Source organism: Crassostrea angulata, chromosome 8 (assembly GCF_025612915.1).
Source record: "Crassostrea angulata isolate pt1a10 chromosome 8, ASM2561291v2, whole genome shotgun sequence".
Taxonomy (NCBI): domain Eukaryota; kingdom Metazoa; phylum Mollusca; class Bivalvia; order Ostreida; family Ostreidae; genus Magallana; species Magallana angulata.
In genome coordinates this window covers 17,308,268-17,333,310 of record NC_069118.1, presented here as the reverse complement: position 1 = coordinate 17,333,310, position 25,043 = coordinate 17,308,268, and the positions used below count along the sequence as shown (strand labels likewise).

The window sequence follows — 25,043 nt, the reverse complement described above, 5'->3', positions numbered from 1 at the left end:
GACGTTTTAGTACTTTGATTCATAATTGATAGTCCTTGAATATGAGTTATCTCTCTTTGTGGCATTGGAGAAGTCATGTGATGTTCAAAATGGCTTACAACTGAAAACGTGAGTTATTAACAAACTGAAACTGCTCGTGAAATAATTGAGAGAAACTCATGTGTAGGTATGGGTAGATGAGAAGAAGAATTACCCTTGAACTGAGCTAATTTATTATACAATGGTATTATACAATATTAATGATGATGTGACATTGCAGATGAGGCTGACATTATGCAATAGCAACTGGTGACATGAAAATGCGAAAAAGTCTTGCGTTTCAGGTACAGTTTAAAAGTCTTTTTTTTTAATTACATATTTTCTTACTTGTTTCATGATATATTGTATACAGTTATGGGTCTGTTATGCCACAGCTGTCAATAATGTACGGATTTAATAGATTAATAGTAATCTTTTTATACGGTATTCAGGATTTGGACAGTATTCCCGAAGAGCTCGTTACGAGGGAGGGTGAATCTTTACAAGAAATAGATCTGACTCATAACAAGATTTCGTATCCTTTTAACCTCAACCGATTTAAAATATAACCTGATTAATGATCTACCGTAACTATCATAGAAAAATATGTATTTATTATTTACATAATTTATGTATTATTTACTATAGAATATTTAGGTTTTGGGTGAATTTTGGCAGGAAACTGTATCAACTAGACATGCATTGATATATTTTTATCTTTGATAATGCATGTATGATTTACCTGTTTACCAGCACCTTAACAAGCTTGCAGAGACTTGCGATTCCTATTAGACTTTCCTCAGCTAACCTGCCTAGTGCTAGATCACAACAGCATTGAATCCCATGTGAAGATAGCAGCTGCTCCAAATCTGCAGACTTTGTGGGTGAACCACAACAAAATAAAAAATCTGGGTACGACGAATTATCAAAACATACATGTATAATCACTTTATTGTAGAATTGCAGAAATACATACATGTATACGTTAAATATTTAAAGCTTTACCAATCTCAGATTTAATATAGAGAATTTGTAATTTACACTTTGATCTCTTTCCCCGTTTGTTCCTTGATAATGAAATATTTTGATGTTTCATTGACTATGGAACATTTTTATGTTAATAGGATCATCAATGGTATGAATGTTTTTATGTTTTCTAAGGCATCTATTCAGACTAGTTGATTAACAGCTTCTGTACATATCCTTTTAGAGTTTTAAAGTCCAGTTTGATCACAAATTATAAACAAACTTAATCAAAACAATGAAAAAAGCACTTCCTTTTTATCATTTGAACATGAATAACACTATATGATGAATTATTATGTATAATCTTTACCTGATTTTTGAAGTTATCTTATTGAAGATAACAGATACATTCAGTGTTTTTATTAAACGATAAAATCAAGTTTTATCAGTGATTAATGATATACTAACAGTATTGATAATGATATACTAACAGTATTGATAATGATATATTTTAAAGTTCATTGAAATGAAACATATTCTCAGGTCTGTTTATCTCCACCCTATGTAAGTCCTGTCCAAACCTCAAATATCTGTCCATGATGAACAATGAGGCAGCTCCCAGCTACTTCAACGGAGGAACGTATCAGCAGTATGCAGACTATAGGTATAAGATGCTAATTTTCAGGAATTGGGTAGAAAGGAGGTTAGTTGTTGAATGGTGATGTCAGAGGAACATGATTGTCTGGTAATGTAGTAATTGTCTGGTTTCATCAATTTAAGATACTGTAGATTCCTTATTAAACCCAAGGGAATAATATCCGCGTAAAATCACGAGAAGCAACACTCACATATTTTAAAATCTTCCCTTTTTATTTTGCAGACAGTTTTGAACTATTATGAAGTTAAAACAATAAATAGTGTTTGAGATTTAATGCAAAACAGTGGAATCGTGGACTTAATTAAAACAACAACAAAACACCCATACATTTTGTCATTTCAAAAATTTACACCTGACTCTTTTTTCCAGACATTTTGTTATTGCCCATTTTCCAAAGCTGGAGATGTTGGATGACAAGAAGATAGAGGACAGCGAGAGATCTGAGGCCAAGAGAATCTATGGACGCAAGGTCAGTTCAGTATGAAAAACTGTTTTTAATGGTTAGTGAAAGATTTTCCATATTTAATAAGTTAAAGAAAAAAAAAATTGGGAAAATAAACAGTGTCAAAAGTGTTGATATTCCCCTTGTACATTGGTATTTGTTAATTGGAAATAAATTTTGACTTTTAGACCTCCACTTCAAGGCAGAAATCATCAAGAAAAAAATCAGAGACATAATTCTTGATATTTTGTGATTGTTAATTTTTGGAGTTGTCATCATGAACAATGCAAAAGCTTGCCAAACAAGCAATGGATTTTGCCAGAGTACATTACTTCAAGCAGGGGAATGGAAAGATGTGGGTTTTTTCCCCTTTAAAATTTCATTTTTACAACTTTAGCAGATTGTGCTACATGTATAAGCATGCTGTAGATATTGGCAAAAGCAAAGCTTCTTGTCAAGTTGATGTAGTACGTACATATTTACACAAAGAGTGTATGCTTTAATAGTACTACATGTATTTATTAGATATAGATTATAGTTGTTGTCTTATTGTTCATGTTATTAAACAAGTTGGAAAGAAAATAAACATTGAAATTCGTAAAAGTCTCATTGATTGAACGTTTCAGATTTGGAGGTACTAGAAGACACCATCTCTAACTTAATTTTTGTATTAATTATTTGCAAAAAAGGATTTCTAAAAGTAATGAAGAATAATTTTAATCCGCATACTTTTAGAATAGACAAGTACATTAGAAGTGGATTGTACTGCAAGTTCTATACACTTGGACAAATCAGTTTTTGCGTAAAATTCAACTGTATCGGTACATTTTGCATATAATTATAAAAAAAAAACCACCAAAAAACCAAAACTACAGAGCAATCACCATGACGTTATTTGATAAAACACAACAGATTCGGGTATCTGAAATATCCCAAGGGGAAAAATTTATAAAAGACAAAAAATGTCTTGATAAACGTTATTAGTTTTAAACATTATTATGAAAGTATACATTTAAAGATAACTATTATTTCCCCCGTACTACGCTTGTACTTCGCAGATAATTTTAAAGTCTTAGATACGAACATAAATAGTTGACCATGGTCGAGCTTAAACATATGACGTCTTAGCCCAGAAAAAGTTTGATATATTTAGTTAATAATCGTACAATGGACGTATAGTAATGTATAAATGGGTCTCGCAAAACAGATGAGATATTCACTTAAAAATTTATACCGTATAGCATAGGAAAATGACAACTCATACGGGAGAATATTTTCCTATATAGAAGATACATCGAACATTCTTACTGAAAGAAAAATTCCTATAGGAATTTTAATTCGATGTTATTCCATATGTGGAAGAGTGACTTATTAAAAGGGGTGGGTGGGTCATATAATGCATCTGACGAAATGAATATGATAACCATAGTAACTGAGATACGTGGGTTTCTTAGATGAAAGTGACAATCGGAAAGGTTTTAGCGTTGGAAATACTAAATCATATATCGGGTTTTGTTTCATTATCAGCTTGTCATGTTACATATATATGCAGAACTTTTTCACAAAATTAAATTTTGCTGCACGTCTAAAAATGTGGAACATGAACATGATTTCAATACGTATGTCCTACTTGACAGTCACTCCAGTATTATATATCCTATATTTTTCCAAGCGAAAGCGTTGATGACATCTCAAGTTAACACTTGAAAGAAACCATTACTTTTGTCAACGTTCAACGTACATAGTCTTATCATTGCAACAATAGCCATCCATCTTTTTCTTAAGCGGCTATGGATAGGAAAAAAAATGTACCGTGCACGCAAAACTGTAATTTGTTATTTATAGAACAGCTTAACCCTTACAACTATTTATACAGTCAAAATTTCAACATCTTTGCGTTGGTGTACCACTGGGTACAGTCATTCTGTGCTGAGTCGATGGGGATTAGCCCCCATTGTTTTGGGTCCGGGTCTGTTATTGTATCTGCGCATTTTGGCTTGCGGTGCCTGAGAAGTGCTAAATCGTTTCGTTTCCCATGCAGATTATCCTAATCCGCGATTCCAGTGATCAGCAGTTAATTTAGTTCAGGATTAACTTCCTTAGTAATCTTCCTGAGAAACTAGCAGAATTGGCAATACACACAGTCAGACCAACACACTAATTAGCATATGTTAATTAACGGCACGTGTTCATGAGCTCCATGTATATATATGTTATTATCTATTATGTTTTGGCTTAGCGTGTTACTCTACATGCATATTTTCATAAGGATTAACTTTGTTACTGTTTTACATATATACATTCATGTAATTCCATGTAATTTTTCCGCCACTCGACAGAATATGTTAATACATGTAAAATAAAGAAATCCTAGAGGCAAATAATGCCCTTTATCGTGGTTGAATGAAATGTAGAGAACGTAAAAGACCTTGAATAAGTGTGTTAATTTTATTGCTTAATAGTATAGATTCTTTTCGACAAGTTACACATAGCATTATGATTACTCGACCGGCGAAGTTTGAAACTTCACGAACTGCATTTATATATGTGTTACATAAAATGTATAATGTTGTAGAAATAATTTAAACCGAAGTTCTGCAGTAAAACATGGTTACATCGAACCCGCTTGTCACGAAATCAACGAATCACGTCTACAGTGATATCAGTTTAATTTCTTTTATCTGAAGATGTGATATGAATAATATTGTATTTAACGAATTACGGTTAAATCGAATTAAAACTGCTCGTCCCTAGCACTTCGCTATAACCGTGTTTTACTGTTTTTGATGATTACTTGATCTGGTTGATTTCAATTTATTCAACAGAACATGCGGTAGTTGTCGGAATTCTTATTGATAGTCACACAACACATTGCTATGCAGTGAGTTTATTAAATACTTTAGTACCATCTCTTGTAAATGTATGTTTGATTCAGTAAAAAATCAAAGTACTGAAAGTACTGAAAAGCGCTAACCCAGCTTGGTTCTAAGAAAATTTACTGTGTGCAAGCGTAGGCGGAAATGAGCCTTATTGAAATTTTGGTTTATGTTTAATGAATATCAATTTAAAGTATTGAAGGCCAGATTTCTTTAAATATATGTTACTTTCTGAAGATGATGTGAATTAAAGCTGAACAAGACTTGTATATGGATACTTGCCTGAAAAAAGATATGTTAAAATCACAAATTATACCTTTTGAACAGTTATTTATCACAGTTTTTGAAATTTTCTTGCAAAGAATCGATTTTATGTTTTCTATATTTTAGCTTCTGAATACGCACTATATATTTTTTCATCACTGCGTAGCATCCCGTGCTGATGTACGTAAGCCCCGCAAACCAATCGTATCACTATCTACTCGGCCATTTCCGTCACCCAGATAACTGGTTCCCTATTCCTCTTACCAGTTTAAATGATGTATATTTCTGCTCATAGAGGGCAGTTATTCCTTGCACCGGAAATAGAAGTCTAACAACAATAAAGCGCTGAGCTATGCTTAGCGCTTTAAAAAGGAACTCGCAGATTATAATTGATTTCTCTTTATTATAAAAGTAAAAAAAAATAAAGAATATTGCATTATTCCATCATGGATGAAACTACACAGCAAGGAAAATCATGGATTTTTTGTCTGAAGGGCAGTGTTACAGTATATAATTAACATCAAAAATTCCTTCTCATTAATTGGTGAATTGGATTTGCAAAGTAAAATAACAGAAAGGTATAAAATATAAATATATGATCAACAGATGACTGTAGCACTACTTTTTTGCACTTGATGTTTAGTTGTTGTCTTTTTATGGCACAAAAACAAATGATTGTAACACACAGTACTATTCTATACGTATGTTGATTGCAAAAACGTTTGTCCAGAATCCCCTGACATCTCGATAGAGGGCGCTCTTTCAGACTCGGGTCCATGGTTAGGGGTTCGATCACCCCAAAGAAGTCCCATATTTTTTAGCTTAGTTTCGATTTCAAGGGATTCTGAGAAATCGGCGCGCTTCTGTTTATTGTTCAGCAGAAGGTAAAAGTTCTCCCTCCTCTTTGGCGCTGGCTGTCTGATCCCGTCCACATAACTAAGGAGGTCACTGGGCGTCCATTTCGTGAAGTATCTAGGTGGGCCCTCGTTATAGGGGTAGGAATACCCGTCCCACGACGTGGAGCCATTACGAACGTGTTCCACAGATCGCCAGGGAGGGGGCGGAGTATGGATTGCTGGGTTCTGACGCGCTTCCCTCAGGACAACAAACTGGTCGTTTCGACGGGGTGTATTGTTCATATTGCGGGCTGGAAGCTCGGGTGCTTCGTATGGTATAAAATGTCCGGGCATATCGGGAACCTTACGTAACCGTTTTGAAAGTAATCCCATCGCACGCATGCGCATAAGTTCCTCATAGAGAAACTCATCACCTGGAATCGTTTCATAAACATGATCGTCCAGTTTTTCGTCCCGTTTTGGGGTGCAACATCCGGGAATTCGGGCTGTGGCATACGGCGTGACCCCATTGTCGAATACAATCAGGCGTCCTGAATCTGGATGAGGAACATTGTGGTTGACCACAGATGGAGGAGATTGGAAATGGAAATGCGAAAATTCAGCAGGTGGAACTTGCTGATGACCAGATGTCGACGGCTGAACACTCGGAGATCCTTCGTATTCTTCATAGAAACATGCAGAAGACGAATGTGGGAGGTCGTTAGCTCGAAAGTCTGAACTGTGCGCGCCTAATGGCCTGCGTAAACACTTGACAACTAAAGTGCCGGGCTGGACCTGGGGTGAAAGGTCGTTGGTTCTCTCCTGCTGCGCAAAGGAGGCTTTTGGAATAGGATCTTGAATCTCCGCCTTGTTTACTGTACAAGGTGCTCGCGAAACGAAAACACTTGAAGACACCGGGTGGCTGGAAGACTCCCGGATTGAGCTATTATTGCTGCTCAAGGGAGATTGACACTCAATTGTTGGGGGCAACTGTAACAAGGTATCTGTGTGGCGTTCTGATTGAACGTCCTCATTATTCTCATTTACAATAGGCTCACTTTTAACGCCGGGGGTATGAACGGGGACACAATCGGATTTCGCATTAACACCCCGAGAGGCGTCTATTTTATCCCTGCTACTAATAGATTCCTCCGAAATACACAATCTGCTTTCGTTCAGTGATTCCGCTGAACCTCTTTGAAAATTGTTTTTGATGACACTGGCATTTTCAGATCGAATTGGGTCCGCACGTTTGACTTTCTTGCACTTCTTTTTGTTATTAGCATTGGCTTTTAAATTTTCTTCCTCTTGCAAATCGTTAATAATTTCAAACATAGACCTCGCCACTTTTGTAAGTTTGTGGTTATTTCGCTGAACAGGAGAGAATCGAGCCGCAGTAGGTTCGTTTTGACCACGAGGGAAAATTGGTAACGAATTAAAATCAGTTTCTGTGGCTCGGATATTTCTAACCGAAGACTTGTCTGGGATTTGGAAAGACCGGTCTAGAACTCCAGTAGGCTTTTCTGGAGTTCGCGACACTGAACTAACAAATGACTGGTTTAACTTCTCAGAACCAGGATCAGCACCTAATGGGAGGGGGACGGATTGAAAAATGGTGGACGAAAGGTCCATTGCACTAGCGTGTAACGAGGGATTGGGAAAAGCCGTGACGGACGATACGTTGGTAATATTCCCTATCCTTGATTTATTGTTCACGAATATTTTGTCAATCTCCGCCTCACAAGTCTGAATAGAATCACTTTCGTATCCGCTTGATATTGTGACGGGTGACGAGTCTGTGGAATTCGAACGCACCATTTCGTTTTGTTGCACTGGATCGTCAAACTGCGCTTCAATAGACAGCACATGGTCGAAAGAATCCGAGAGAATTGTATGATCCAATCCAGAATCCGGACTAACAACCGGGGTAGCTTCAGACTGTTTGGGTTGAAAAACACATAGTTTCTTAGGCCTCCGGGAGCTGTCCGGTGTAGTGGCAGTTTCACTCCTCGGGGTGGGAGGTCCGGCAGAGCGTTTTAATTCCCCAGCACTTTTACCCCTTGACGCGAATAGCTCTGTCGGTCTGATAGCAGTACTCCTAACATTAGAAACATCTTTTGAACATTTCACAGCTTGTCCCTCTCTCTTTTTCAGCAGCATTCTCTCCGCCTGCCTGCCAAGAATTCTTTTTTCTTTCGGTGGAGGGCGAAAGTTCTCCTCCTCCACCCAACACTGGGTTCGGTTCCCTCTACACTTGTTCTCTTGCATCGCCTTTTCATGAGTGGAGGGTCTTGGTTGAGATCGCGTGTTTTTCTCAGTTAAGTTACGCTGTGTTAGTCTTTGTTCGCTGCCCACACGGTTATTATTTGCAAACAATCCATCAGGGGACTGCGAATACGAACCCGTAATGCCTAAATCCGGATTAGCGCGGGTTGTCCGCCTATTGTCCGGATGGTTGATCTGATTTGACCGAGAGACACAGCCGTTAGTCCGAGGCGGAAATCCATGTTGGGAAACGTCAGCTGAAGTGCTAGATTTATCCCGGCGAGGATTAGGATATTTAAAGCACTTGGGTTTATTTTTTGCGACTTGGTCAGCACTGTAATCTCTCATTGTTTCGCGTACACGGCTGCTCTGTTGAACACGACTTAAGGCCATGGTGTTTAAACGAGCCGAACAGTTGGTTTGGTGTATTGTTCTCCCATTTAGATCCCTATCACTGCTTTCAAGACTCTGTCTGTTTGAGATCGGATAAGAAGTTGAAATATTGTCTTCTCGCTTCTTATCGGTGAACCAATCGCTGTCAATTGTTTTCTTTAGCGCGTGAATGTGCTCCCAATTGGTTTCACAATTGTCTCCCTGAACGGCGATCCCCTGTGAAGATACACTTGTAACGTTTTTTGTTCGATTCCCAGCAGATCTTCGATATTCGAGATCAGGTTTTAAGGAGGTAATGCCAGTCGTAGTGTTAGAAATCAAACGAGCAGGCATCAGAAATTCATCAACATTGACCCGGGTAGACAGCAGATGACAGGATAAGCTCGGGTGTCGAAGGCACAGCAGGTCTTCAAAAGTCACATACAGTAACCACATCTGATGGGACAGGCCACGGCTGGAGGTTCGCAAGTCCTGCTGTAAATAGAGGAAAAAATCATCATAAGTATCATTAGAACTATCGTCATCGTCATTTTCATCATCGTTATTTTAGCAAATCATCATCATCATCATCATCATCATCATCATCGTCATCATCATCAACTATTACAACAACAACATTTCCTTTCCACTATCATCAACGATTTTTATAACGGACATCAAAAGAAACTTGCATTAAGTAAATGATGACTTCACACGACCCAGTACTTTATAGGCCGCATTATCAAACAATCGGGTATAAAACACCATGTTACCGAATGAGTAACTACATATACGAGAAGCTACTACAAAATCTAGTTTAAATCTCAAAGTATGATGCATAAGTTAAAAATTCAAACAGCAGATTCAACAGATAGAAATATTTCCCCTACAGATTTTCCGCCGATTGGGTTCAGTTATGGCTGTGTATTTAATAAAGCACTTAGAGCCAAAGATTTAAAACAAACGTATAACATCTTGTACAAAGGGATGATCTCATAGCCATTCAGTGTTCAGTCAATACACCTTTAGCAGGTATGTATACTATAACAATACCTGTATAGCTCACCAATCGAAGAGGGGTCCAGATGTTTTTGTTTATTTAAATGACACATGAGTCATAATTTTTACAGAGTTATTAATTTTTGGTTATATGAGATGCACCACAGCTGAGTTTATATGCCGGCTGTTGTAATTGTCTTGCACCACTCCCTTGCGTCCCAATAGTGCAACTTGTACAATAAGACCAACTGTATTCTACACATTTGTCCATGGCTTACACATAGGCGTCGGAAGCAAGTTGAAAGTGGCGGGGCTAGACTAATCCTCAGAAATATTGAGAAAAAAGTAATTCCCAATATCATGGAAATCCTAATCCGTGGGGGGGGGGGGGGGGGGGGGGGGGGGGTTAGGGTTAGTATGCTTCTGAATCCAACTTTTCAATCTTTCAAGGTAAATTTAGGAACAATAATCTTTCCTGCGAGAAAAAGTGTGGGGGGGGGGGGCTGAACCCTCTATCATGCTATGTTTCTAATGGTTAGGTATAAATTTGCAAAAAAAGTGGGGGGGGGGGGGCTAAGCCCCCCCCTAGCCCCCCCCCCCCCCCCCCCCCGGTTCCGACGCCTATGTTACATGTATTTGTTTTGAACGAACTCAAAATAATCACAAAAATATTTGAAGTACTAGATCGTAAATCAAGGTTGGAAGAGCTTGCATGGGGTTTTATTTTGCTATTTCTTACAAACATACAGGTTTTAATGGGTACATGTATAAAAACAGGTATACTGGTGCCTTCCAAATGAAGAAAACACATCTTTTTTTTCATAATTTGTTACAATTTCGTTACTTTGTAACAAAAGAAGACCAAAGTGGAAGGTTTTAGATTTATTGGACTTTAATCGATGGGGAGTAAATAAAAAAGACATAAAAAGACATTAAAACATTAATGATGAAATTTTACTGATGATTGATGTGTCTGGCCAAGTAACTTTAGTTCTGTATAATACGCACCGAAACTGTCTCAATGCATGCGTCTTTGCTATTATATAGGATTTTGTTTTATACAGCGATAAGATTTGGGACACAGAGACCATCTTTGTTGATTTTAATCTAAAACGGGCTTGAGATGTTAAGCAAACAAGAACAATTTAATCTTACCAAATCAAACTGATTTCAAAATCGAAGATGTTCGACAGAAAATTGAATTTCTTTGTATGGGTGGTAGTCCGTGGGCTGGCGAATAGCTGATTAATTTAGTCACAATTATACTTCAAAAGACGCAATTTAAACCCAACAAAATTCGGGCCGGGTCCTGTGTTTACATGGGGAGAGCCTTCCTTGCAGCGTTCTTAATCCACGACATTGGTACAGAGATTAAACAGTTTTATAAGGATCTCTAAATAGACATGTAGAAGAAAAGCCCTTGACACCAAATGTGACGTCTTTCCAACAAACGAAAAATAAATAAGACGATATAAACATCGCATACATGTACTTAGTCTAGTACTTCGGAGACTTAAATTAAAGAAATTCACACTGAAACAAGTTTTGCAAGACATTTCAAAGCCACAACGGCCTAGAAGTGGGATGGAAGCACAATTGCGTTTCACTTTTGGCGTAAAAAGAGGCCTGAATTTGGATAGATAGGTAAAAATACATACTGATGGTGAAAGAAAGGGGGCTGATTGCAATTCATCAAATATTCTTTGATAGAGATAAAGGGAATAACTTATAACAAAGCTCTTCATTATCATTAGAATTAAAGTGCTTTATTTACTTTAGTTTCTAGTCAAACGACATTTTTGAGGTAAACATTGCATACATCTTTGACTAGTTTTAGATTACAAACTCCTTCAATTTTGATAGAAAAGGAATTATCATTGGATTAAGATTTTTTTCATACTAAACCCAGGGTGTCACCGTCTTTGAAAGAGGATAAACATAATATGTTTGATGTGCGACTGATAATAATTTCCCTCAAATATATACAAAAAAACCCTTTTCAAATAAAAAAAAAAAACCCACATAACACAGACGGCACAAAAGGAGAAAGATTTTTTTCTTTAAATTTCTGCGAACAAAGGATGTCTTCACATTATCGTCACCAAAATGGCGATATCACAAGAGCAACCGAGCGTGATTTAGCGTGAAATCTCCCTCAGTTAAAATTGTCCCCTTATTCAAACTTGGTCCAATATGGCGCTTGCGACACATTGTTTGGCTCGTTTTGGAAATAATTAGCTAGAATATAAAGAGGTTTCGCTTTCTTTTATCTCCAGTAAACTATATCTTCTATGGGCGTTTAGCATATCTCTGTCCCTTAACAACCATATAATGTTTCAAACAATTAAATAAACACATAAAAATTTGTGTTAAATTAAAACTGTTTATTGGGGTCTTGGACATAATAATTATAGAACTTTCACGGTACAAGGGGAAGTCAATTCGACAATACAGCAGTATATCTAATCTAATGAGTGACTAGGAATCTCATTTGGCAATCACAACGATAACAAAAGATGTAGAACATGATAATGAAGAAGATACAAGAATAAGTTAATATACGGGGAATGATTACGTCTTCGAAACCAGCTCTTGCTGAATAGCCTTGAAAGCGGCTTATTTTGCAATGTTTGGTCCTCCTTACCCACCCTTAACCCACAATAACCTTTAGATATATAGGCCTTCACGGCTCTTTTAACATTTAGATTCTTCTATCAAAGTTTGACATTGATCGGAATTCGAAATTTTAAACGCTTACGTATATTTTTTAACATTTTAATTTTTGGGTATCTCATATCGTTCAATCGGAAGAAAATTAATTTTGGTTTTGTAAATACAATTTTATATGAGATAAACAGTTAATTAATGGTAATATATCTAAATCAAAACGATCAAATTTTTATATCAATTTAAAGTCGATACTGGTATAATAACCTTGATTTTCAGAAAACCAGTAGCTAAACTTAAATGTATTCGTATTACACGGACCAGAACCCCGAAGACTTGAATACAAAAATCATCTGCATTAACAAGTTGTAAGTAAGCTTACTTACAAGATATTCTGTAACATTTTTTTCTCTTCTAAAGTCCTCTTATAAGGTAAAATAACTAATCCAGAGCTCTCGTACATGCGCTGCGTTCGGTTTACTGAACAGGTGCAAAACAGATGCAAGCGGTAAAAAAATATGAATACCATGAGAGAAAATGATCCGGTCAAATTTCTACCTGTGATTGTTTATCGTTTGTAGAAGAGAAAGGTGACACAGTTCATTTAGACACACAGTCTGTGGACCAAACGCGAGATCCTAACTCCCAAGTAAACACAAATCCTGTGTAATATTTCATAATGGTCCTGTGCCCTTCTGTGCGGACAATAGAACGACCCCTACTGATGTTTGCACTGAAAACTTTCTCTTGGTCGTTAAACCACAAAAATGTACTTATTCCTTCACCTGGAAGTGTCTTATGCATTTGATATAGGGGTAAAAGATCCCCTATCAACATCATTTAAAACCCACGCCTTGTATTTCTCTCTTTATGAAAAACCCTTTTGCTACCCGTCGACATTTTCTGTAATAAAATGGGCACTTTTTTCTAATTTCCAGTTCGAGTGTGTAATTTTCTTTTGAAACAGCTATTCGTAGTTTTAAAAATGTATTTTTTATTGTACGTCTGAAATATCAGAACATAATTGGCCCTGCATAACGAGACACATTTTTTACCGTGTTCCTTTTAGAACTGCGAACCGAATCCCCACCATTGAGATATCAATTTATCATTTAATAGAGTGGGGGTATTGAATCGACCCGCTCTTCTAAATTCTTTTGTCGTGGGATTATGTAAACTTTGATCGAAAAGATATTTCTTAATATCAGAGAGATACGCGGGTAATTTTTGTCAAAAATCGAATCGCGAGCACTATCATTGGTCTGAAATTACCGACTAATTGCCGATTTAGCCGTCTACATACCTATGTACCCTTTTATAGAGAAAAATGAATAGTTATACAGACCATAACTATACCTCCTCACAAAAGAGAGCGTTTTTGTCATGAACCTGTTAACTTTAACACTTTGTGTCAAATTCCTTGTCGTGATAATAAAAAATCGATAATATACAGTGATTTATTAAATAACCAATGTGATATTATTTATCTAAAAAGGTAAAATATCGATTGATTAAATCCCTATCAGTTGTCGATGAATTCTATCTTGTAGACCATCTCTATTAAAATCAACTCTACGGGTAATTAATAGATTGAATACAACGCCATGCTCCAATTACAACACGTGCGAGATCATTTTTTATGATATTAAATAATATTAGCTTTTTATATTTTGTTCAAAAGATGGATTACTTTTTATGAGGTGTTCAGTTATCATAAAAGTTTTAATTTTTTTAGTTTTAGAGGGGCAATTCTGTCTTTGTTTATCACAAATATCAGGCATGAAAATAGTTAATTCAAATTTATTTTTAAAAAATATGATAAAATAAAAATTAATGTTATGCTGTTTTTTGTCTTTCTTCTGCTTCCTTTTTTCTCAAAGGCAATACATATGCTTATAAATATTCATGAGTTTAAGGTAATTAATATGGCAAATTTGCTTAAACAGAAATTCAAGTAACTCGGTATACATGTGTTGTTTCATGCTACCGCCAATTTGTTTAGATCGAGTTTCAATAATGGGTTTATATCTTAATTAGATTGGTATATCGATAAGAGTTTAGCAACAATAGCGCCGCGGGTCGACCGTGTCATATGTACACAGAAGCAACCATCAAATCTGTGAAATGACTAGCATAGAGACTACAATTATAAAGTTTTATTGCCCTATTGAAATAGGAAGTCAATTTATTGGAAAACAATCCGAACATTTATTGCCCAATTGTGAGTTGAGGCGGCGGAAGTATGTGTGGATACACTTGATAAATGACCATCACCTGCCTTTCTGGTCATCCCAGTGACTTATAACGAACCCCCCGTATAAATACCAAACCCCGGTAATCACACACACCAAGGGCTCTGTCTTTTTTTCCATATCCCCCTTTCTTGTATTCTGTGCATATTTATCTGCATATACATTCATCTTCATGATTAATGGGGTGTATAAAACACTTTTTTATGTATATCAACAGGTACGAATGAATAATTTGAACAAAGGTTAACTATCTTCTAAACAACAGTGTTACTTTGTATTTAGTTAGAAAAACATACTTTAAACATATATATGAAATTCATTTTATTCAAAGTAAATTTGTCTGTGCATTAAAAAATACAGTTCACACCGAAAAAAGTTCCTTTTAAGACATTAAAATGGAAATAAAAATTTATGAGCTACCTTAACCCGTCAGCAGGTATATTCCCTTGAAATCTGTACCTGAAACTAAATAGGACACCAAAAAAAGCACACCTTGTCGCAACCTACCTGTTTGAAAAACTATCTCCATGATAAAATTTAATCCGAAAATTCCCCCAAAACTCGGTAAAACATCCAATATCAAAGCATATTTTCTTCACTACTTCCAAGACATAAAAAAGTAGATTTTTGTCCCTTCTTCGGTGCGGATAAGAAGCTAACACGTCCTAATCTCTTGAACTGTTAGTGAAGAATGAAGCCCTCGCCTACGACGGACCGACTTCTGCATATAGAGTCAGGCACCTTAGCGCAACACAAAGATAGGTATCGCTCAGTGTCGTGCTTGAGTGCGTAGCATTATCCCAAACAATGACACGGGGGCCTCGCTACACTGAGGTTCATCAAAGAGATAAAAAAGGAGTTCATTGGAACTAAAATTAAAACATAAAGACCCCGAAAACGATTGGAGTGTTAGACAGAATTATTGTATTTGTGGGTGATTTATATATAAATATAACACATTTGCATAATATAAGGAGTAGCTCGTGAAAAGAATAAAATCACGAGGGAGGAAAAGTTGCTTAATTTCCTTAAATGTAATATATGTTTAAAGAAAGAAAAGATGTATATATATATATATATAAAAATGAAAAAAAAAATAGTTCAAAAAAAAGAAAAGAAAAAAAGAAGAAGAACCTAAACAAACTTGTGACTTGTAGAAATAAAATATTCTAAATAAAGAAATTTTTTCTTGACACAAAATTAGTTATATTTTCTTTTTAAAAACCTTTAAACGCTTCGTGTACATCATTAAAAGAAAACTGAACAGCATATAATCACGCTGTTACAGTATTGCACGAAGCACGCAGGTGGGTGAATTGGTTCATTAACGACTGTATACACAAAGTGTCATATTGATTCAAGGCAAGGTTTGTGAAAAGAAACATTTTCAAATTGTTCTTTTCTAATACTGCAGTCTGTCTGTAAATTGACACTCGTGGGCATGAAAAGCTGGTAAAAGGCAAATACAATTTGTTACTCCTGCTTTAATTAACAATATTTATCTAGCCCATGTACATGTATCTAATTCAATTGATTCTGAATCCAAACACCAAAAGAAAGAGGGCTCGTTACACTAAAAGACAACACTATTCAATGGAACCATGTCACGTGACTTTGCCAGAATCATAATCGAGTTATCCTAAAAGTAAAATGTTGACAAGGAATATTTGCCGTGTCAATAAGCGTTTTAAAGACTTCGGTTCATAAACACCACCCGGGGATGTTTGGATATCTTATTAAGTTGTCCCTGGTTGAGACACAAGATATCACAATAGAGAACCAAACCGCACATAAAGTAAAATTGAAATCGTGTATCAGGTAGAACTTGGGACAGGTTGTTAATTAAACAAATATTCGTCCATATGTAAATCACATGTATTGAGAAGGTATAATCGCCTATGAAAATGAAAATGTAGATTGCGAATTTTATGAAGGATTACGAATCCGCTCAAAATGGGAGATTTTCATTCTGTTTTGACAAGTCTGATAAAAGATTTGAAAAGACGAGACCATGAATGGGATTTGATAATGAAAACAGCTCTAAATCTTGTGAGGGGTTTAGAGAGAAGTAATAGTTCGTGACTGCGTTTGATTTTTCTATTTTATGATGTCTACACAGGGTCAACCAAGCTAGACTTATTGAAGTTTTGAGTAGGATTCCTTTTTCAAAATTTCCATAATTTGGCTCCGCACTTATAATTCGTTTTCCTCGTTATTTTGTCTGATACTCAAGAGTTTTGCATACGTTAGTAATGAATGAGAGTGTTAAAGTGCAGCCAAATGTAAAAACACGCAGGACTTTTATCACATACGGAGACAATAAATACATTAACAATTGAGAAGGTAACAAGTAGCTCTTTTGAAGGCTCTTTGCCAAACCGAACAATTCATATGCAGCACAAAGAAAAATACTATCAGTCGCTGGACTTCTAATATAACATAATAAACTATTTTCATCAGACCTCTTTTCCCCTTTGTACTTTGCCTTTTATCAACAATGATATTAATTTCCACAATTTACCTTGAGATTCCTATACACAGACAAGAAAAGAGTCAAGTTCACACCGCTCCTGTCACCAGAAACAAACTTCCTCGAATGACAATAGTCTTATTCATAGGCCCACTGATGTAATTAACAGCTCCAGTGCACGAGGTCGATTGATTTTTCATGCATACTTACTAGGATTATTATTAATTAGGCACGAGACGTGTGACACAGGCTGCGGTCGATTTGACAATCTGGCTGACCCCTGATTGATGGATCTACTGTCAGTAGAATCGAACGCTCCCGGACCTGTCATCCCGTTTTGGCCATCTTGACCAGCTCTGACTAAAACACTACCTTAAGGCTATTTGGGCCACATTAGTATTTTATCCGAAGGTTTTAAGTTTGTTTTTCTTATACTAGGCATGTTTTGTTTTAAAACATGATTGATGGGCCGCAAACACCTGTTTTATTTATTTTATTTTTTACGGATATTAACTTTTAGAGATTGAAATTGAAGTAGACACTTGAAATTGTTTCCTGAAGTGGATTGGATGATTAATGTATTGTTTTTATGGGTCTTCATGTTACAGATGTTCAGACTGTTTCTTAGGGGTGAATGTTTCACAAAAACTCATAGTCGTGTTATAAAAGTGACAAGTCTTATTATAAGAAAACATATCATAACTTTTGTGAAAAAAACAAGTCGAGAACAAAAAATACACCTATGTTTTGAAATGTAAAATAAATTTGGGTTGAACAGATCAATAGAAAAAAAGGACAGAAAAACGTAAGTTTCATCTGTCTTTGTTGTAGTTGATTCCAAAACGAATTAAATCTTTAATATCACATTCATACATGCACTCAAAACTTCTACATATATTCAAATAACTTGTACAAGAATAGAAGGTCGCAATAATGATGAAATTAAAAAAAAAAAAAGACCATAAAAAAAAAAACTTCTCGTTTTTTGATCAGGTGAAATTATTGCGCACTTTTTTATGTTAATCATCGCAAGAAAAATAAAAACAGCCCACGTTTTTAGATTTACAGATTGTGGTTGTCTGAACTGTTTATAGCTGTCTGAATGTTTTATTTTATTTTGGCAAGAGCTCACTCTTTGCATACTTTAAAATAAAAAAAAAGAATCGACATCGGCCCCTTCTCCGATAATTGATTATGGATCTCTATTGACAGATTTCCTATGGTTTTAATTTATTTACCCTCTTCATAAATTCGTGTGTCCAGGGTAATCCCAGTCAGAGCGGATCACAGTAACACCATACACGCCATTGCTGGTGACGTCATGCAGATTCCTGTTCGACTGACTTTCTCCCAGAAAGCGCAATTTTGTAATTGACATGGCTATGTTTGCCCACGAATTAGGCAGACTCCCTTAAACTGATAAAAATATTGACTCGGAGATCTATCCTCTTTTGCCCTGCTTCAGGTTTTATCAAGGTGTATTCTGTGAACTCGAAACAAGAAAAACCACAAAAATCTGCGCTTTGAGTTTTCTTTCTGGAGTTTTGAATGCAAGTTTTAGGGCCTTATCTATAAATCAGACCTCATCAGAGTGGTGGATTGGAGATTAGATATCCAATTCATCAATTATTTCTGATTACACAGTTTTATACCTTTACACAGATCCACTTTATCGCTATGAATTTTCTCAGTAAGACCCTGGTACGGGAATTATTTACACGATATTGAGACAAGATGTTGCAAAAATCAACTTGTTACTCCTGTTCAAACATGGGTCGATTTAAAAAAAATGTAGATCCTTTTAAAGAAAACTCTAGTTGAGATCGAAAAAAGTTCTAAAGACATTGCAGCAACGCAAAAATTTGATATGCAATTACAAGTTCTGTGAAAGGATTGGGCCCAATGTATGAGAATGTTCCAGCTAAGGTTAGAGACAACTGTCAAAATAACATATGGTAATGTAGTTTGAGATCTCTATGTCAAAGAAAACTTTTTTGCTGTTCACACATGTTTATCGGAAAAAAATATCATCTGCTTTGGTTGAACTGATTAGCTGTATCTCTTCATCAGTTACTTTAGTAAACCGAAGACCTTAAAACATTTGGAATGACAAATTCACACATGAATCCCGAGGGTACACAATTCTGATCAGTCAAAACAGATTTGAAAGATACCAGGGTTGTCGAAAGATAGTTCTCGTGGTACCCACCAGGCATAGCCACCAACCGCATTGAAAAATGAAAAGAATACATTTCTAGAGATCTTTATCATCTGTGATGGTAACATGAAAAACCCTTGTGTTTGCACTTGGCCAATAAAGGTTACAGATTCTGTGACAAAGAACGCCGAACCCGATCGGATTTAATAAAAAAATGTAACAATTTCTTTGTCTGTCAGACTTTTCACGAGAGAAAATTTACGCAAATGCACATTGACACGACACAAGGAAACAACATGACACAAATAGGAAACTCTCTGATGCTTCGGGTGAGGTGGACCGTGGGGTCAAACCTCACGCAATGCGGAGTAATAAGGTTACACCGCACCACAAAGGCTGTGAAATCCATCCGATACAAACAAATACCTCCTTCCTGATGCCGATAAATTGGACATTGAACTTTGTGTTAGAGTGTATTCTTTTATATAGGACGCCTACACTTTTACATCCTCCTGAACTTTTTGTGTCCCTTAGTTAAAGTTATTCGGGTACAACAGAGTTGACACCCGAATTTTATCTATAACTGGTTACATCAGCTCAATAAATATATATAATTTTATACATTTCGTGCACGCATTGCACAGTCTTGAGGGGGGCAACATTCCTTAAATTTAGATTTCTACCAAAAAATTATACCAGTGTTAATGAAAGATTAGTGACCGGTTTGTAGCCCATAAATACTGTTTTGTACAAAATGGACTGTCGACTTTCATATTTACGTATTTTTTATCAGACAAAAAACCATAACCTGCTTTCACTTAATGCGCACTCTGTGTTCAACATTCCTTGATATAAATGTATATCAATGCTTGCATACCTGTACCTTGCAATCAGGGACCGGTTATCCTTTTTTATCACATTAGACAGATATTTTACTGCTAGGATGATGAACCAACTATTAAAGTTTATTATGATAACAAATTACAATGTCGTAAGAGACCAAGGTACAGCTATTGTTGAAAGTGAACTGATAATTTTCTAATTATAATCTTTTTGATTTACTGCAAATTTTCCCTCGTATAAATTCACACTCCAGCAAGCGTCAATGGAGAGTGAAATATATACTCCACGCACAATAAAACTAAGAAATTTTGTTTATCACCGGGAAATTTCTGCACGAGTACTGGTATTTCATATACTCAAACATCATGTGGAAAGTCAATTAAGAGAAGAATGCGCCACAAATTTTCAAGATTATACCCATTTTTTACCATCAAAATGACAAACAATGCAAAATAGGAAACTCGTAAACTTTCGCGAAAGTAGACAGTTTAACACACGCCGTGTCTCCCTACCTCCCTGTAGCAAGCCAAGCGTGGCACATGAAATGCTCCGATGCGCAGCCATGTATTCTGCTTTTAAAATGCATCTGTTTATAAGGAATCATTTCTTTTTAAAGATTTTTTTTAAAAATCTTTACAACACTGTAAGAAAAGTCACAGTCAACAACCACTTTCGTATTTTAGCATTTTATCTTTAGTCCACTGGCAACATTTTAAACGGTTGTCGACCCTTTCTGTTGAGATGGTTTTTTGGTTTATTTTTGCCTTTTTAAAGAATCAATTTAAAAGTGTTAAAATGAAGTTGATTTTCTCTATTGATTAGACACGGTGACAGTTGATGTGCTGTCACAACTTCTATTTAAAGCTTCCCGGTACTGCACATTCGCAACACCCCCTAGAAAGCCTATAAAATATTCCAGATGTCTTAATATTTTATATCTGATATTCAGAGAAATGTGCAAGGATTAAAGTTTTGCTAAAATCCATAAATTCTTCACGAAAATAGAAACTTTTGATTAACTACATAAAAAGTAAGTAGACAAATGAAATGAAGAGCTTACCGAATAATTAGATCCATGATGAAGCGATATCGCGCTCACAGTTATCAGTTTAATGTGCAATTTAGCGTGTCATCGAGCAAATGAACACAGTCTGAATGCACACCTATTCATAAGGACCAAATACTAGGAAGGTGTTGTACGATGTAGCGAACTCAAAGAAGAAAAACGCAGTGATCCGGGACTTCAGACAAGGTTTTTCTTCTCTCTGCCCCCAAACAAAGACCTCACTGAAATCTCATACCTGGCTCGTCCGCGAGAGATAGTTCCAAAAGGTGTGTTCTGTTTATCTAAAGTTGGGGTATTAGCGAAAGCTTTCTCGCCTAATAGAGAGAAACCTCTCGCGGCCTATCCGCGCAGTATTGAGGGAGAGACGCTCAGATTTACCTTTCAATAATCTTTTCCAGGTTTTTAAATTGGGGTTTTTATTTCCAAGGCTATGTCTCGTACGGCCACTTAAAGATTTGCAATTGAAATAAATTGAAGGTAAACTTTATTGAAATGAAACTGTAGAAGGTTTTATTGCCCTCTGTCGAGAACTAAGTGATTAAGACCGTCGGAGAAAAGTAATAGGAAGGTCCACAAACCTAAATTGGAATTAAGAATGAAACTGGTGAACAGGACAATGGGGTTCTTGTTTCCTTCCAAATGGAATACACAGCTGTATGTTTTGTCCAACGTTTGTACAGACATCTCGTCATTATACCTCGCTGAAGACATTTGACCCTTAATTTTAAAGACTTCGAAAGTGAAGTAAGATATTGACGCAATTGGTATCATTTTACCCACGTATCAATGACCAATAAATTCTATCAAAGATCTATATGTATTTATCAACGATGTATGGTAACGGTCGCCGAGTTGTGGTAGGGCTGTAGCACAGACCACCAAGTAGATTCACGTAGTGTTCTAAGCAGTGGTTTTATGCGATTTGAAAAATTTACGTACATTTAATACATACATGTATGTACTTATTTTGGTATGTGTTTGATTACAATTGCAAGATTTATTCTCACATCAACATTAAAAGCACAACTGCAGTTATGTATTTGAACATACAGGTATGAGTTATTTTTCATTCATTAAAATCCAACCCCCCCCCCTCCCCAATCACCATCACCCACCCCCATTCCACTCATCGGCACTGGTCTTACACGGGAAATCATTCATATTGTAAATTTTAAATATACTTGTTGAGTGTACTTGTATATGAAATCAACAATATAACAACAAATTATTGAAAAATTGAACTTGATATAAACGTTAATAAAAATATCCCAAATTATTACACAAACTGGATTTAAAAAATGGCAACTATAGTATAATAGTATATTATTGATAGTAATTATCAATGCTAGATACTTTGTATACTTCAGCTTTTTTCCTTTTTTTTTTTTTTTTGAACTCAAACTGTTCAAAGAATTCTGTTTCAGTTACTTAAAATTTATTTCTTAACATTTTAAGAAAGCCCAAATACATTTTTATCTCCTATCCTTAATACATACAGTATGCAACCGTCATTTTAACATAATGTAACTTAATTGTACCTTCCCCCAATGAAACAAGTAGTTTTGATTTGCATATAAAATACACAAAATTGATAAAAGCAGGGAAGGTTGTTCGTACATAATGAAAAAAGAGAGAAGAGATAAATATAAAAAGAAATGTTTTATGACTAGGTGCGTCACAGTGGAAGTGTGCGGTTTTGGGTGCCAGGGTGAAACAGACACTGGGTACAATTTCTTCTAGATTCGGCTGTCCCCGGACTAACGAGCCCGATTCATAAATTATCAAATATATTTTAAATTCAAATCGATGCTATGATTGCCGGATCCTATGTCACAAAATGGCGTTAACATTTGTTTGGGTTTTAATCTATAGGTAATCTGGCATAAAATACGTGATTATGGGTGTCCTATTTCAAAGAACGATTTGATCTGAACTTTTAGACTGATAATGATTTCATAAATTCAACGGTCCATTTTTCAAAAAAAGGTAAAGTCTAAACACATTTAATTTTTACAGAGGCAGACATTTCCATTTTTTAATTACACTTGTTGTTACAATGCAACTTTATCAATTTGCAGTGGTAAAAAGACGTTTTTAGGTAAAAACCAACCATTGCAGCTGGTTTTCGTGAAATCAAATTTAGATAAACTGTGGGTATACAATAGCCATGTTTGTGCTTTATTTATAACTTCTGCACCAGTGAAGCCATAATATTTAAACCATCTGGTGCACTTGAAACTTGATTTCTCCAAATCGCAGAGACGCCCGAGAATTCGACACGAATTCGAAGCAGACGTTGACTTGTAGCACTGAAACGGACACGCTTATAGGGAAGTATGGTTTGAAAAATGATGAGGGTCCTGATATACAAAACCATTAAGTCACGCTTTATTGAGCTAGGAGTGAGTAAGTACTATAATCTCTATAAAATCTGCATTAATTTGTCATCTTTTACGTCCATTTGGATAGGATGATACATGGTCACCTAGGGCCATTCTGTGACGTCACCACCGAATGTGTATTGAGCAAGGTCCTATGTTTCTATCCCATTAATTTTCATATAGTATTTCAATGTTTATGATGGAAGAATAGATAACTCTTTAAAGAGAAAAAATGTAAAGGTGACCCTTTGCTTCAAAGTGGTAAAATTTCCCACGAGCGTTTTCATTAAATTTAAATCTTTCTTCCATATTAGATATAGGGATCATTCTTCAAAGAACGTTTCAATCAATACAGCATTGAGTTGATGTCAAGATGAAAGAAAAAGACCCGATGTTTGTTGATAAGGTTAATCTGTGTAAAATAATTTAGTAGTAATTGATTGAATCACAATTACCAATGGTCCGTTTTATTCTCATGGTAATATCATTGGGATATTTTCTCCTTCATAAATTCAGAAGTTGTTTGATAAAAGTTTTGCAAAGTTGGATCAAATGTGTCTAAATGTTTGTTTCTAGTTTGAACCAAGAGCACAAGTTTTGGCTATTTTTGTAGAATTAGTGAGAGGCGTGTTTAAATATACAGGTACAAGGTATAAACCTTACAATGAACCTTAAATCTTAATCAAATATTGACATGGTTTCAGCCCTACCAGACTTTGTAAAGAAATTGTCAGGGTAACAGAATATCTGAATATCATGGTAACCATTAAATTCTTAACAGCTGCTTAAATATCTATTTTCCCCATTTCAATTTTCTAGAGATATACCCCTTTCAATTTACGAGATAAATGATACATTCCTAAGCTGGGTTTAAAAAAAATATACGAGAAAATTTGAAAGTTACGGGGGAAGAAAATGATTTTGTAAACACAAGCGAGGGATTAAATGTTCATTTTCCTCTTCAAATATTTGTTTTATTTCCCTTATACTTTGTAACTCTTTCCTATGTAATCTACCTGTGCTACAATGCAAAGATAGATGGTTTATTAACAATGGCTGGGCAAACAGGATAGAAGGAAAAGCTTGAAAGCAAACGGACTTAAAGTACTGTACGTGAAAATGAAGTGAGCAGACAATATTCTTTTGACAGCGCAGGAAATTGATGGTCGTACATTACACGTTCCGAATCGAGCGCGGACAACGGTAACAATCGTGTGGAATTTTGGCGTCCTCTGAAGGGTCCTTGCAGAAAAAAGCAATTCTATTATCAAATATACATCGGAATTCTCAGTAACATGGTTGGAACGCGAGAATAATATTCGATTATCGGAATTTAAGCGCGTATTACCTTACACAAGTATGATTGAAACCAATATTTCAATTTAGCCGAAAATTATTAATCTTTTCAATATATATATTTTTTTAAGTTGAGTTCCTTTACCAGATTAAAACCGTTTCTGATTTTAAGACACCCTGTCGTCATAGTTATACGAAAAGATGTAATGTTGGA

At 35.7% G+C, this 25,043-nt stretch overlaps 2 protein-coding genes across 9 annotated transcripts; one reads left to right on the top strand and one right to left on the bottom strand.

The window, feature by feature from the left end:
• Positions 1-52: 52 nt before the first annotated feature.
• Positions 53-2,682, top strand: LOC128159843 (probable U2 small nuclear ribonucleoprotein A'). 3 transcript variants are annotated; one of them, XM_052823051.1, is made up of 7 exons: positions 53-108; positions 260-323; positions 471-553; positions 791-930; positions 1,528-1,648; positions 2,012-2,111; positions 2,273-2,682. In XM_052823051.1, exons 2-7 carry the CDS (start codon positions 294-296, stop codon positions 2,318-2,320), a joined length of 522 nt encoding a protein of 173 aa, XP_052679011.1. In that variant the 5' UTR covers positions 53-108; positions 260-293; the 3' UTR covers positions 2,321-2,682. The 3 variants fall into 3 exon arrangements, with proteins under 3 accessions (XP_052679011.1, XP_052679010.1, XP_052679012.1); XM_052823050.1 differs by having other exon boundaries at positions 72-166; XM_052823052.1 differs by having other exon boundaries at positions 80-162.
• Positions 2,683-5,607: 2,925 nt separating this feature from the next.
• LOC128159772 (uncharacterized) lies at positions 5,608-21,499 on the bottom strand. Of its 6 annotated transcripts, none has more exons than XM_052822964.1 (2): positions 21,147-21,499; positions 5,608-9,192 (listed from the first exon to the last, which is right to left on the bottom strand). In XM_052822964.1, exon 2 carries the CDS (start codon positions 9,151-9,153, stop codon positions 5,920-5,922), a length of 3,234 nt encoding a protein of 1,077 aa, XP_052678924.1. In that variant the 5' UTR covers positions 9,154-9,192; positions 21,147-21,499; the 3' UTR covers positions 5,608-5,919. The 6 variants fall into 6 exon arrangements, with proteins under 6 accessions (XP_052678924.1, XP_052678927.1, XP_052678923.1 ...); XM_052822967.1 differs by lacking the exon at positions 21,147-21,499 and adding an exon at positions 17,137-17,236; XM_052822963.1 differs by lacking the exon at positions 21,147-21,499 and adding an exon at positions 15,123-15,333.
• Positions 21,500-25,043: the final 3,544 nt, after the last annotated feature.

Bases quoted from the DNA above. Each gene is read 5' to 3' on its own strand.
- LOC128159843 (XM_052823051.1), top strand. From the start codon at position 294: ATGAAAATGCGAAAAAGTCTTGCGTTTCAG. The intron at 554-790 runs GTATCCTTTTAA...ACAAGCTTGCAG, and splicing joins CTGACTCATAACAAGATTTC to AGACTTGCGATTCCTATTAG. The intron at 1,649-2,011 runs GTATAAGATGCT...TCTTTTTTCCAG, and splicing joins CAGCAGTATGCAGACTATAG to ACATTTTGTTATTGCCCATT.